The sequence below is a fragment of the Vulpes lagopus genome, chromosome 10 (assembly GCF_018345385.1).
Source record: "Vulpes lagopus strain Blue_001 chromosome 10, ASM1834538v1, whole genome shotgun sequence".
Lineage (NCBI taxonomy): Eukaryota > Metazoa > Chordata > Mammalia > Carnivora > Canidae > Vulpes > Vulpes lagopus.
Window position 1 is genome coordinate 100,317,530 of NC_054833.1, and position 15,580 is coordinate 100,333,109.

The following is a 15,580-nucleotide window of genomic DNA, read 5'->3' on the forward strand; positions in this document are numbered from 1 at the left end:
ACCTCTAAGCAAGCATTGAAGTGGAATGGCCACAGGAATAAGGTTCAAAGGAAGTTCAAGAAAGGGAGAAGAGCTACCATTTCTTGAGCCCTGGTGGTTCTGGGTTCTGCCTCAGATATTTTATATATGTCGCTCCTTTCAACCCTCATGAAAGCAAAAATAGGTGAAGGAAGGATTATCTTCTCGGCGTGAATGATGATGACCACATTAAGACTTTGTGTTCCAGGTCACAGAGCAAAAAAGAACTAGGACTGCTTTTGTTGAAATTGATGAAAATCCAACACAGATCAACGTAAAGGTGGAAAGAGAGTTGGGAAGACGTGTCCTAACAGCTTAACAGGTAGTGATTTCAAGGATTAGAGAAGAGAGTCCAAGAATACTTGCCTCCGACTGGAGCCTGTTTATTTCCCTCTTTCCTACTCAAGGAGTTTCATTTTTGCAGAGCAGGGGGACGGCTGCCGACAAATCCAGGCTGCAATCACACATTATGACCACCTCCACTGGAAGATGGATTCGTTCTCCCAAATTGTGTAAACAGCAGGGAGCGATTCTAACAGGTCACGCTGGAGTCCAGATCCCGCCTCTTAGGTCAGTAACTTTGGCCCCGTAAAAGTGCTATTATGTGTTTGGGCAGGTCCAAATCACAGATTAAACCAGAAAGAGGGGGATGGAAATGTTTAGAAGACAAAGTAGCCTCTCCCACCCCAAAATCTAATCAAACAAGCAAAAAATGCTTTCCACTCATCACTACAGCAAGGATCCAATCCCATGCCTGCCCTTTATTATTTCTATTATACTCTGATTCCTCCCCAGGTAAGTAGTGGCTCAAAGGCATCCCAGCAGCTCTAAACCCTGTTGACTCTGAAGTAGTGCTGGTGTTTAAGTGAAGGCGTAAGCACAGTGGGCCATGACTACCTGTTTGTGATACATTTAGTTACATCAGAAATAACCAGGTGTTCGTTAAAAAATGTCTGAACCTCATCCCAGACCCACTGGAATACTGATAGGGATGCCCAAGAGTGGTTCTGACAACACCCCAGGAGACTGTGGTTGGTAGTATCTTCCAATCCCGGCCGTCCCATCTGGAGGGAGGACTCGCTGGTCTTAGAAGGGTGCTCTTGGGAATCACTGGGACAGACGTCCGAGCCTGCACGTGCTGAGATCCTGGTGGTGGGGAATGAAGACAGGTCACACAGACAAGAGTCATTTCCCTTTTTAAGCCTGATTTTTCCCAAAGCTTTTGCAAAGTCTCTATTCCACTCTTCCACTGTGCAGGGAGCTCAGAACTTGGCCCGAGTCCCTTTGTGGAAATGAGTAGGCTAGTTCCAATACAGCCTCCTGAGCCTCGGGCAAACAAACTACTTTTAATAGCAGGTCTTGGGAAAGCACTAAAGATAGAACAGGGGAGCAGCATGCGTAGCCAGCGCGGGATCAATAGAGGCAAGTGGAGTGGAGGAGCCTCATCGCACAGGTCAGTTAGGACACGTACGGGTTGTAAAGCAAAGAAATCAAGGTCCATGTCCTAAGAGGGGCAATGAAAGACTGAAATGTAATGCTAGAGGGGAGAACGGTTGACAACTCCTAAATGGTGCTTGATGACAAACTATTTCCAAAGCTAGTTGTTAGCCTAAGAGGTTCTGCTTCCTATATTGTCATTGACAGATGAAAAACAAAACTTGCTGCATGTCACTTGTTTGAATTTTATTCTTTGTGTGGCACACACCTTGGCTTTCTGGATGGTTATCTCTAAAGAAAATGGAAAAAGTTTGTACCTGCCATTCTTTTTTCTCTTCTTCTTCTTCTTCTTTTTTTTTTTTTTGGAGAGGAAGAGAAAGAATCTTAGCAGACTCCACAGCCAGTGTGGAGTTCCATGTAGGGCTTGATCTTATGACCCTGAGATCATGACCTGAGCCAAAATCAAGAGTCAGATGCTTAACTGACTGAACCATCGAGGTGCCCCAGATCTCCTTCTCTTTGGACATGATCTACAGGAAACTATTCAGTAAAACCAGAGGAACTATTCAGTGCAGCTTTAAAATGCCAGAGGACAGTGTCCCTCTGCTCTCTCCATGGAAAGGGGAGGAGAAACAAAGGGGTTGGCTGAGACAGAGAAGTCAGCAGTGGTGGGAGAAGGGGTAAATGTTCTTACTGTCCATGAAAGAGACACTTGCATCCTCCTGAAGCAGAGACCAAGGGAAAATTGGATAAATTACAGGGATTGCCATTTTTTCTTACTCTGGCCACAAGAAGGTACATGGCTTAAGGTGTATTCTTTTGAAAAAAAAAAGGTTAAACTTATGTCCATGAAGAAAGAAGAAAAACCAATGCCTACAATCATATCATTGATATTAAAAAAGGGAAAAAAAGTGGGGAAAGTCTTTAAATACTTAAGGGCGAAACCCTGTGATCCCTCCATCTCAAACTTTCTCACCATTTCCTTCCTCTTTCTCTCTTTTCCTTCTTGCAAATATTTACTGAATGTCTGCTGTGTGCCAGTCTCTGGGCTATGTTCCACAGAATACACCACTACCAATTTTTTTTCTTTTCCCCCTTAGGTTTATGTGATGAACTGAATGTTTGTGCTCATGCCCCCGGATGGTATCTGGAGAAGGAATCTTTGAGAGGTGATTAGGCCATGATGATTGAGTCAGTGCCCTTACAAAAGAGATGGAAGAGAGTTCCCCCGCTGTTTCCATCATGTGAGGACACAGCAAAAAGAAGACACTCTGTGAACCAGGAAGCAGCCTCTCCCAGACATCAAATCTTCCAGCACCTTGATCTCAGACTTCCCAGCCTCCAGAACTGTGAGAAATATATGTGTGTGGTTCATTTTATTTTTTTAAATGTATTTATTTATTTATTTGAGAGAAAGCTCCAGAGAGAGCACAAGTGGGGTGGGGGTGCAGAGGAAGAGGGAGAAGCAGACTCCATGCTGAGCAGGGAGCCCAACCCTGCAAGGTTCAATCCCAGGCCCCTGAAAGCATGACTTGAGCTGAAGGCAGATGCCTAACTGACTGATCCACTCAGGTGCCCCAACGTTTGCTGTTTACATCACCACTGCTATAGTGTTCTCTCATAGCAACCCAAGCAGACTGAGACAGATGACTATGAACGCTCAATATTCATTATAGTGCCTTATATTCATAGTTTTAAAATCAGCTAAAATTTGTATTTCCAAATAACTTAGAGATGAATGCGGCTTTGGAAGGGCTGGACCATGGGCTCCTGACTCTCTGTCACCATCTAGAGGCAATTTATACATATTGCAGGGCTAGTTCTGAGAATATTGAATATATACACTCATCTCAGGAGTTGGGGATGGCTTAACAGTGCTTATATATTGACCCTACAGAAGAAAGTGGACCTAGTCATCTGCAAATGGATGGAATTGGAAGTTACGATCTCTCCAGCTATGAGTAGGTGAGAAATGGATTTTGGTTTCTCTACCACACCATCGGAGGGTGGGGAATCTACGAAGTGCAAAGGTTTAGTAGAGTGTGGGAGAACAGCTGGAAAACCAGGGGAGGGCAATAAGCCACTCACATCAGGTTCAAGGCCTTCACTCCTTTGGTGTCCAGTTCTTTACTGAGATCACATAAAGCAGCGAAGTCACCTGTATTAGAAGCACCCGCAGGGGCTTGCTACAGATGCATATCTGGGCCCTGCACCAAAATCTACTGAATCAGAATTTCCTTGGTGCACGGCCCAGGAATCTGCATAGTAAGCCAGCTCCACCATCAAAGGTGACTTTGATGCACCTTACAATTTGACATCGGATGTATGAAGTACCAGAAATACAGTGTATCCTCTGTTCTCACTTCTAAAGCCCCCATATAAAGTGTTCAGAAAAATACAGCCAATCCTTGAGCCATCCTTCTGATGCATCGTGTTTATTCCTGTTTCACAGATTATAAAGTGGAGGCCACTGGAGCTGAAAAGAGATTATGTTGGGACGCCCCCCTGGTTTGCTCAACCTGGATTTCCTCACTGTGTGGCCTTTCCCCTCGCAGGAGCGCTCCACTTGGGCGTTACCCTGTCACTGCTGCATCCAGAGAAACCGATGATGCGTCCTGAGCTGTGTCACCCAGACTAAGCTATGACGAGGACCTCATCTCAACCACGTCGGGACTCTTAGGGCTGGCGCAGGGTACACGTTCCCCTCTCCTGCTACCATCCTGGTCCAGGATGCCGTCATTATTCTCCCTGATTCTAGCACATTTGCTTACTTGCTCTCCTCTGGCCGGACCTCAGCACCACCCGTCCCTATCCACACATGATCTGAGACTTTGTACTAGAGATAGTGCTGTCCTCCACGCACACACACACACTCTCTCCCAGCTTAAATGCAATAGGATTTGTAGGCCAGCTTCCTCGGCCTACAGAGTCCTATTGGCTTGGCCATGTGCTTTCTGCCTCTCCCTCTGGCCCCTAACTCACCCTCCAGGGCCAGCACTTTTTCTGCAAGAAGACCTTCACTTAGGTGGCCACCCGCCTTCCCTTGTACCACCAGCACACCCTCTTTGGTCTTATGGGAAATGTCAGCTCTGAAGAGACACCTGACATACACACTCATCCCCGCCGCAGCCAAAGTCGATGCAGCTGTACTCTAAGTTAGGAGCCGCTTCTGTTCCCTTGTGGTGCTTGGGATTATTTGGGTTCTAGCGCTGAGTTATCCGCCGAGAGTCTTCCCCCCTGGCCTTGGAGACTGTATTTCGTTCGCCCCTGCCAACAGCAGGGATGCAAAGATCGAGTTAAATGTATTGAGTCCACGAAGAGGCACGCGCGGCAGGTGAGGCGCACGCCCACTGTCCACCGTGACCGCAGCGCTGTTTGCGGCTGCGGCCGAGCTGTGGGTTGCGGTGCTCGGGGCCGGGACTCGGTCTTGAGGAGGTGGAGGCGTGGTCCCAGGGGGGGGAGAGCCCGGCAGCCGCGAGGCCACCGCCACCAGCGCGCCTTGGCCTGCAGGCAGCCACACGGCTGGCGGTCCCGGGGCGCGGGGGGGGGGGCGGCTACTGGGTTCCTGGGGTGTAGCTGGGCTCTCTGCAGCCGGGCCGGGCCCACTGTCCCAGTCTCCGTCGAGGGGTTGATTGCTCCCTCGCCTTGCCATGACAGGGCCTGAGGTAAAGGAGCTCAGCGGGGAGGGGGTCGCACCTGGCGCTCGGGAGCGCCCCAAGGCTGGGCACCCCGGCCCGGCCCGGCCCGAGCGCTGTGCGGCGGCGAGTACCTGCGCCCGCCCCCGCCCCGCCCCCTGCCCGCCGAGCGCGGGGACTGCGTGCGCCGAGCCCGACCCGGGGCGCTCCCCGCCCGCCCGCGCCCTCCCGCCCCGCCTCCCCCCGCCGAGCGGGAGCGGGGATCCCACGCCCTTGCACCAGCCCGGGGGCTCGGACGGGCCCGGAGCCGCTGGTCGCCAATCACCGTGCGTGGAGGTGGGAGGCGGGCGCTCGGCGCGGCGCGCTGGGGAGTCAGCTGGCGCTGCTCGCCCCGGGAGCCTCAGACGCTCCCGCGGACAGACAGACGCGCGGGCGGGCGGCGGGCGCCGACACGGACACGGACACAGCCCCCGGCCGTCGGCGCTCGGAGCGCGGGAGCCCCGCGAGGCCCGGGGGGCGGGCGCCGCGGCGGGGAGCGCGCGGGCGGCCGCGGGGAGGCGAGCGGCGGCGGCTCCCACCTGGCGCCGCACCTGGAGCGCCGCGCGCCGGGCCGGCGGGGAGAATGCGCGCCGCCGCCCGAGCGCTCCGCCCGCCGCGTCCGGCCGCCCGCAGCCGCCGCGCCCGCACCTGACCATGGAGTGCGCCCTCCTGCTCGCGTGCGCGCTCCCCGCCGCCCGCTCGGGCCGGCCCGGGGCTCCCGCGGGGCTGCGGCGCGTGGCCAAGGCAGGTGCCCGCCGGGGCGCGCGGGGGGCGGGGGCGGGGGGCGGGGGTGGGGGGCGCCCGGCGCCGGCCCCGCGCGGCTCACGCGGGTCCGCCCTTGTCTTGCAGGCGCTCCAGCTGTGCTGCCTCTGCTGCGCCTCGGTCGCCGCAGCCGTAGCCGGTGACAGCAGCCGCGGCGGCCTGAACGTCGGTGCGTATCGGCTCCCCACCCCAGAAGGGCCTTCCCGGGCGCTCGCCCCTTCCCCACCACCCCCCCGCCCCAGAGACAGAAGAGTAGGGGGGCGCGCTGCACCCCCACCCCCACCCCCACCCCACCCCACCCCACCCGGCAGGTGTGCGCGCGTCCCGGGAAGAGCTCGCGTCGGCGGGTGGCTGCTGGGGATGTGGCAAGGACTCTCTGAACTTACCAAAAGAATCAATGCCTCAAGCTGTAAGTCCCATAAATGAGAAAACAGCACTTTCCTTCGTTCACAGATGGCTTGTTTTTTTTTTCTTTTTTTTTTAAGAAAAAATCCTCACTGCGGTGAGAAATTAGGAAGTGGACGAGGTGGCTGATATCAAAGGGCACCTCCCTGGTTCCTTTCCTCCTCTGGGAAACTAATTCTTGGTGGGCCCTCCCCCTCCCCCCGTCTTTCCTTCTCACTCTCCTGTCCGCTCGTGCTCCTCATCTTCCTTCCCTTGTCCCCTGCCCTTGTGTCAGGGATTCCCCGAAACTGTATAGAAGAAAGCAGGTAGCTTGAGATCTCTGGGACCTTTATATCTTCTGAGGTTCCCAGCTGCAAATCTCCAGAACACCCTGCACCTCTATCACATACTAACTTCTTGGGGCGCCCAATGGAAAATCCTTGTTGCCATTGTCCCACCAGCTTCAGGAGAACAGCTGATCCAGGCGTCTAGCAGGACCTTGACATCTAACTCAGATCCTAGAATTTTTAAGCCTTGCAGGGTTATCTCCTATTAGGGCGGTTGGGGGGGGGGTGTTGGGCAATGGCAGGGTCATGGAGGAAGGACTGGGAACATGTGGGTGAGCGAGGGGACAGGAGAAAGCTAGGAATTAACTCTTGAGGAATTCACTTTTTCTCCAATCAGGGAGGCTGGCTGCAGTTTTTAAAACAACCCCCCATTGTTCCGTTCGCATATAGTTCCCTCTGTTGCAGCCGCCACCTGTAAGGGTCTCATCCTTGGTGAGCCCCTGAGCTGACTGGTTAGATCACTCTCTACCGGCGGCTCTGACTGCCTCGCTTTCTGGTGAGGACTGGAATATTACCATCCACCTGCTCATTCTCTGCTTGGAAACAAACCAGTAGCTGTTTCTGGGGCTTGACTTTTAGTTTTTGTAGGAATTACCGTCACGGAGCTCACTGCATGGGGGCTTTGTGGGCTGATTGCCTGGAAGGCCGGCTGGATAAGGCTATCCCATGGCCTCCTAAGTAGAAGCAGGCAGAGCTTCAGGTGGGTTTGGACTAGGAGGTATACGGAACATCTTGCAGAGACTGGAGCACGTGCGGGCAGGGTTTTCCCACTTAGGTTTTTGTATGGGGAGGAAGGCGGTGGTTTTTGGCTAAGAAAGAGTTGCATTTAACCAAGAGTCGCATACCTGTAAAGCAACAGATTTTTAAAAGAGAAATAGTGTGTGGCCTGCTCATTTTTTTTTTAAGGTTAAGAGAGGAGAAGAAGTTTTCCAGTTGTTTTTTTTACGATGTGTGTCAGTTAGTAGTATTCTAGTTAAAGGAGTCAGAAAATGGGAGAAGCGAGACATAAAGTACACTGTGAGAATGGAAGTTGCTCAAGCAGTAAGAGTCACAGATGGTTCATACTGAAGAAAGCAGTTGAAAATTATCCTGATGGGATATTTTTTTTTCCCCAAACGTAGGCTCAATTAGAATCTCAGTCATTGATCCCTGTGAGCTACAGGGCTTCTGTTCATTCCTGGGCTTTTCTTATTTGGTTGTTGACTATTTTGGGAAAAAGGGAAATTCCTCTTTCTTTTCCTCCTCCAGTAACCAAGGACCCAAGTGACTCAAACATGCCTCTTAGTTATTCGGAATCTTCCTAACACTTTCCAAATTAGTTTCCCATTCTGTGCCTAGAAAGTGGAAACGCAGAGTGTGTTTGAACACGCGGAAGGCATACTCCAGATCATTTTTTGATGATACTTTTCAGTTTCAACATTTTGTGATAGAAAACAGTGTGCCGGCTTCAATTTTCCAGCAGCAAATAGTTGTGTTTTTTTTTTTTTTTTAAGCTCCTCCTCTTGAGAACAAGCAGCAATTAGTGCTGCTCTAGAGAGCAGTGGGGAAAGTATTTTTAAACATGCCTTTCCAGGTGTCCCCTGACTGACACTCCCCCACCAACATGTCTGAGCAATTTTAAACATCAGACTCTATAGGAAAGTTCTGACAATTTTGAGACATTTTTATGCATCCACTATATTTTATGTTTACAATGAAAGGGGATTGTCCCTGTGAAAGCTCAGAGTAAAATGTTCAGAGCGCTACGAGTGCTGGGGTTTTATTATCATATATACTTAATATCGGAAATATGAAACCGCTGGTACTTGCTCCTTATCTGGGATGTCATCTCGAGTTACTCAGCATTGTGTTATCATTTGAAATTTAAACTCGGCCTCCCCAAATGCTCCCAATTCAGTTGAAGCACGAAGATATTAATCTCCTCGAGGAAAAAAAAAAAAAAAAAACTGTTCTTTTCTCTACTCTTGTGGTTTTGCAGATATTTTGTCTCCAAAAATCACTTTTTATGTATGGATGGCTCTGACTCACATACTAAGTCCATCTGTCTCCCTCCAGACCATGAGAGAAAGTTGTGGCATTTTCCACAAACATTCTTGAGATTCATGAAGATTGTGCTTGACTTTTAGTTTTGGTAGGAATTACTGTCACGGCGCGCATTGCAAAGGCCACAGCATTCCCTTCATGAGCTGCTCTGAATTGCTGTTAATCTAGGTGCGTGGCGATAGGAACAAAGACACCTGCGAGCTGTACGCTGCGCTTTGCCAGCCCATTGGAAAAGTGACCCTTCGGCACTGTGAGTTCTGGGTGCTGACAGCTAAACCTTTCCCGTTGCAGATTACGTCTTTGTCACGCCGGTAGAAGTGGACTCGGGCGGGTCATATATTTCACACGACATTTTGCACAACGGCAGGAAAAAGCGGTCGGCGCAGAGTGCCAGCAGCTCCCTGCATTACCGATTTTCAGCATTTGGACAGGAGCTACACTTAGAACTTAAGCCCTCGGCGATTTTGAGCAGTCACTTTATTGTCCAGGTACTTGGAAAAGATGGTGCTTCAGAGACTCGGGAACCCACAGTGCAGCGATGTTTCTATCAGGGATTTATCAGAAATGACAGCTCCTCCTCCGTCGCTGTGTCTACCTGTGCTGGCTTGGTAAGTACCCCACCCTCTGGGTCGACTCCCTCTTTTCGGGTGTTTTGTGTAACTTGAATGAACAGATGTCTGCAATATTAAGTGTTCTTCCAGCCAACTCGACACATTCACACTGTCAGCTTTGATACTTATAATATTCTCAATTGAATTAATCTAATCTGCTCCCAGAAAAAGAAAATATAATAGAACTTTAATTACCATTTAGAACATTCTTTTGATGTTTAATGGTCTGGGCCTCTTTATTCTCCATGTTTGAGACGATCCCCAAGGAAATTAATTTGATGGATGCCATTCGCTTTGTAAAGTCTTGGGAGACCCAGGCATTATATAAATCTAACAAGCCGCATGCCTCTACATTGCTTTGAAATGGGAAAACTGTATTTCAATGCAAAGTTCTGTTCAGCAGCCCCACGAAGCCCAACCTTCACTGTAGAAGGGAGGCCTTTTGTTTTCTTTTAACTAATCTTTTCTTGTCCTGCTCACATAAGACATCCTTTTAGAATGTGGTATGGGGTGCTTGAGGGCTGGCAGGATTGAATCCAGGGATGCAGAGCACTTAAAGTATCTGGGACAAGTGTTATTTCCTCTCTGTGTAATCCTCAGCAGTTGAGCTCTAGGCCAAGGATATTGGAGTAAAGGATACTTGTTTCAGGATTCAATCAAATCTGTGAGGCAGTAAATGGGTTCTGGGTTCACATTGCAATTGAGAAGTGTCTTGAACTGACATCAGAGTCTGTGTCTGTTGAGACGCATCATGGTCGTGCTCTGGAATGGCTGGAAGAAGAAAGTGTGAGAAAGCCCGTTTGAGGATGTAGTTAGTAATGCACACAGCACAGCAGGACACAGAGCAAGAGGGGTTGAAGTAGGTGCTGGTGAATGAAAACCCCCATGTCCTTCGCTAGTCAAAACTTTATTATTTAACTTCTTTTTCACATCGTGGCCTGAACTTCAGCAAACACCTCTCATCGCGGAATTTTGATACTCTTTGGTATACTCTTTGAAGCATAGAGCAAAGCGAGGATTTAACCATTTCCAACTAAGCTTGATCTATTTAAATGATCAATAAGACTTACTAATGACCTATATATTCTAACATGATTGCGCGTGCGCGCGCACACACACGAATCCTGGGATTTCTTGTTTGGCTTGAATGTGATGAGTCTTCTCATTTCTGAGCATTCTCCATATTTCCCCCTCTCCTATCTGTTCCAGTATCCTAACATTTTCAGGAGGTTAGGCATCTCACCATAGCAGCTTAAACTATCCCATTACACATAACATAGTGGTTAAGAGTAGACTGTCCACCAGCACTCACTGGTAGGACCTTGGGCAAAGTACTAACTGCTATGTGTCTTAGTGTCTTTATCTCTGAAATGGAATAACAAGAGGGTTTACATCACAGGGCTGTGGGGATTAAATGACTTCTTCCAAGGAAAATGCCTTAGCAGTTCCTGGCGGAGAATCATTGCCCTATAGCTATTCTAGTTCCAGCAAAATGTAGTTAGCCACCTCGTATTTAGCTCTCTTGGAATTCCAATCTCTGTGAATGATAGGAAATCTGATTAGTTGTCTCCTATTAATAGATATCTGGTTATTTCTCTAAGGAGGAGATTTATAGGGAGCAAATGATCACTAAACAGATAGGAAATTAAAAATTTTCCATTGTGATGTAAAAATTGGGATGGATGTGAAAGAATTGACAATCATGTCTGCCTGTGTATGAGGCTGAGGTGAATTGGAATCATGAAATTCGAATTCTGTCTCCACTGCTCAACAAACCAGCTGCACGTACTTAGTTAAATAACTTTACTTCTCTAGGTCTCAATTTCCTCTCCTGAATCATGTAAAATGATTTCTCAGGCCAGTGCCACTCTAGGCATCTGACTCTAATTTGTTGACCCTGGCCAGATCCACTTGCTATGGGGTAGAGTGAGAATCACGCTTGTCCTCGTTGCATTACCCACCTCTCCATGACCCTGCCAAACAACTGTGAAACATAAGCACATACACCCACACTCAATTTAAAAAAAAAAAAGAAAGAAAAAAACATGCAAGAGAATAGAAACACAACTGAGAAACTGAGAAACTGGATGCCACTCTGAATACTTTATGTAACCTTGTGTTGAAGTATAATGTATACAGAAAAGTGCAAAAGTATATACAGAAAAATACAAAAACCATAGAGTACAGCCTAATGAATTTACACAATGTTTACACCCGTGTAACCACCAGCAAGATGAAACATTACCAGTGCCCCAAAAGGCCCAGCTGTGTCCCCTCCCCAGTCACTTGCCTCCAGAGGTAATCACTATCCTAACTTCTAATTTAGCTTAACTTTGCCTTTTTTTAAACTTATTTTACATAAGTAAAATTATACAGTATTCCTTCCTATTTCACAATCTTTCCATTTAATTGTTGATGGGCATTTAAGTTGTCCCTGCTGTGGGCTGTCGTGGAGTACTGCTGAGCATTCTTATATATGCCTCTTCGTGAGCAGATGGACACATTCTTTTGAGTTGTTGGTCCTGGTTGTACTAATTGCACTGCCATCAGAGTGTATGGGAGTTCCAGTCACTCCACATCCTCACCAACACTTACTATTGTCTGTGTTTTCCATTTTAGCTACTGAATCGATGCGCGTGACGTGGTACCATGTTATATGGGTTTAGTTTGTGTTGTCTTAATGGTTGCTGAAGTTGAGTTCTAATTCTTATGCGGATGGGCCATTTGTATATTCTCTTTTGTGATCTATCCATATCGTATGGACAGATAGTATAAATGTTTCCAGCCTACGGCGTGGTGTTTTTTCTTTTTCTCTGTAAATAGAAAAAAAAAAAAGAGTTCTGAGCAAAAACACTGCTTTGCTGGCTTAGTATCTCTCTTATTATGGCTCTGAATCTCCAACAATGCATTGATCTGCTTGTGAAACACTAGCAAATAGCAGTAGTGAACACTGTGAAATCATGTGAGCTTAGGCAGGGGACACTTCACGAGGAACATTGAGAGATGGTGATGGAGAGCAATAATCATGGCGGGAGGAACATTTCTTCATCCTTCTAGCCACCTGGAACACATTGAAATCGCCTGCTTCTTTGGCCAAACAAAGGGTTCATACCTTTGCTAAAGTTAATTAACAACTACTGTGACAGATTCAGAACAGTGAATGATTTTAAGAGTTCAGGAGAGGGACAGACCTCTAAATGCTTTGTGGAGAGATGACTCAGAGGAGACAAGCAACTCTTCTTGCCTTGATACAGAAGCTGACAGGAGGTGAAAGGGACTGATAGGTAGAGCCTCTTCCACTTGAAGTCTCTACATCAGGTTTTCTGCAACAGTGGAGGTGGATGGCTGGCATCAGAATGCCTTTAGGGCATTCTATAATGCAGCAACCTCCTGGAAAGCATGCAGTGTGTAAAAGGACAGTAGGTCACCATTCAATAATAGAGTACCAAGGCGAAAACTAACTATGATCCTGATTGCCAAGGAAGCCCCAGGAGAGAATGAGAAAGCATGGAAGGACTATAATAGTAAAATATATGCGTAGGTACATGCATGCCTATCTGTATATGTATGCATCCAGTGAGGATTTCTCCTGCAGAGAATTTTCCTCAATAATTCAGAATTAAACTGTGCTTGAAATATTTTCTTAAAATACACTCCCTTCCCCACAACTGACAGGGCTCAGTTTATTCAGGAGTTGAGCAGGTAGTTATTTACTTAGGATAATGGAAAAAAACAGAAGATGCAAACTTGCCTGAGTGAGTCCTGCCCACCGTGATGTCCAGGCAGGATTATTTTTAAAATCTTTGAATGCCTTTACACAGGAGCACGTGCCCTCCAGCTCACCACTGCCCCTACATCTGACTGCCTTGCACTATGGGAAGGTATCTAGGTTTGCAGCCTTTGTTGCAGAATCTTGGCGTCACAATTAATCTAATCACCATCTGCCATCCCTTCTACCTTATCCAGCCTCTCCTTGGCTACCACAGTGAGGAGAATGGGATGACCTCCAGGAAGCCCTCGCCGTTGTTGGGAGACTCTTCTTGATGTTGAACTACAACCTACCTTCTCATGACTTTCACCTGTATTTCTTAATTCTGTCTTCTGAGAGGATAGAACGAACTTGTGTCTATCTTCCTACAGACTGGGAGATCCAAAAGGCCTTTCTGCTCAAAAATCTTTCACCCTAGAGCTCTTTTTTATTAGGACAGTGTTTTTCAGAGTGCTGGATCAGCTGCCTTAACTTTGCCTGAGGTGTTGAAAATGTGAATTTCTTAACCCACAGCAGAAGGTCAAAGAGGCTAAGGTCAGGAATGTGTTTTTAATTCTCCAAATGGTTCCTAACGCATACTAACGTTGGAGAACCATTGGATCGAGACAATGAACATACACACAAATTGTGTTAATAATTACTGCTGGAAGAAAATGCTATTGGTTTGACCCCATTTCTGAAACTTAATGGAAATGTCCTGTTTTAAGAGCTGACTGGAAAGACACATTGAGTAACTACTTTGTTCAACAACTATTGATGAGCTTCCATTCAGGGCACAGTGGATAAAGTTGCAAACAAGTTGGATGCCATAATCGAGTTTATAGAAAAAGTTCATGGAGTAGAGTTTTAAAAATGGGAGGAAGCATAGTCAAGCTTAGTGCTAAGGCTACCTCTCAGAGCTTTACCATGCACACTAGCATGTTAACAACTTAGAAATGCCCTACATTAAAGACCTTTGTTTAAACCTAGAACTTTCATAACTTTGGTCATGGAAACTTTTTTTTTTTTTCCCAGGTAGTGTCTCTTTACAGTCTGGTAGTGACAGGAAAATCAAAGCAATGATTCCCCCCAAAAAATAGTTCTGTATTGATTTCTAACTAGTGAGAGATGCTCCAGGGATAAAAGGATTTCATGACCATATAAGTGGTTTCATGGCCATATATTCCCATAGAGTGAGGAAAACGTGAGGTTTACATGCAATTAGACAGAGTCTTCTGTGTGACACATTTCACACCTTTTAATATGCTAATGTGTATTGTGAAGCTCCAAGAGGTGGAATTGTATACTAATTGGACTACTCCCCCCTCTTTAAGGCATGCTTTCATCAACAACTTGTCCAGGTTTCTGCATAAACCGTAAAAGAGCAATTGCTAGATCTACGATTAACTGGACTTTATTGGGACCTGATAAACCTAATTACCAGGTGCTCCAGTCAGGGAAATGCACCCCTTGCTTAATAAACTCTGACACCAAGCTCCATTCACAATGTGAAGAGCAAGCGACCAAGCATGCAGAAACTGCCACCGTCTTGCTTTCCTGCCCAGATCTGTACTAAGGGTACTTGGTCCTTTACCTTTGATGAATAACCTCAGCAAACGCCCAGTGGGCAAGAGTGGAGGAGTGCTCTGAGGGCATCTTCTGTCTTCTCTGATCAGGCCCCAGCCTCAGCACTGTGTCAGGGCCTCAGTGGAAACTGCCATGATCAAGGCTGCAGGAGATCCCTCCAGCCTCCCTTCCTGACACACCAACCTAATTTTGCCTTTTAGTTTTTCTTTCGTTTCTTTTTTCTTTGTCCCCAACAATTAAACCATAAGTGGTGTTTCTCCTGCATGGCTGGCTGCCCCAGTGTCCTCATGTCTTTCTTAGTGGTGGCCTCTTTAGACCGTGACTGTGGGGACCCATCCTCTGGAGAGCCTGGGTCCCTGCGAGGAGCTTTGGAAACAGTTGGGTTTCAATAGGCGGTAGGGAAGCTTTGATCTCTCCTTTTCAGAAGTATTTTATGACTCAGAAGGCTCAGCCATTGAGTTGTCTGCTGCTGGCCACTGCCTGCCCAGCAGCCTTTAGAAAGCTGGTTTCCATTCATAAAAGGGTTGAAGTTAAATGACCTTAGTCCAGACAGGCAGAAAGAGACTGGGCTCTCGTGCTTTGTGGGGCCTCGTTAGCCAGGCAGGGGTTTGCTGAATTACATACACCCCCTTGTAACTTTACAGATCCTTGAGAGGATCATGTGAAATTAAGGATTAGACTGGGCTGTATTGCTAAGTTTTGGATACAGGCTGACCCAAACCAGAGATGTTTTCTTAGGTTATTGATTCATCAAGGGTAAAAACGTTTTTTGTTTTTGTTTTTGTTTTTGTTTTTTTGGCCACTCTTCAGAGGTGATTTGTGAAGACAATTATTTGCTTGTAGCAATACTTTAAGCAGAATGCCAGCCAATCTCTTTTTTGAAAACATAGCCAAGATTCTTGCCAGAGAGCAGGATCCCAAGGCTTACATGGGAGGGCGGAGAGCTGACCCTCCCCTGCACTCCCTGCC

General features: G+C 47.5%; 1 protein-coding gene across 1 annotated transcript in view; it reads left to right on the forward strand.

The window, feature by feature from the left end:
* Positions 1-5,475: 5,475 nt before the first annotated feature.
* Positions 5,476-15,580, forward strand: part of ADAMTS18 (ADAM metallopeptidase with thrombospondin type 1 motif 18) — a 135,054-nt gene continuing 124,949 nt past the window's right edge. Inside the window, exons 1-3 of the mRNA XM_041772137.1 lie at positions 5,476-5,873; positions 5,979-6,060; positions 8,957-9,273. Coding sequence (XP_041628071.1) covers positions 5,784-5,873; positions 5,979-6,060; positions 8,957-9,273 — 489 coding nt within the window. The 5' untranslated portion in view covers positions 5,476-5,783. The remainder of the gene's footprint in view (positions 5,874-5,978; positions 6,061-8,956; positions 9,274-15,580) is intronic.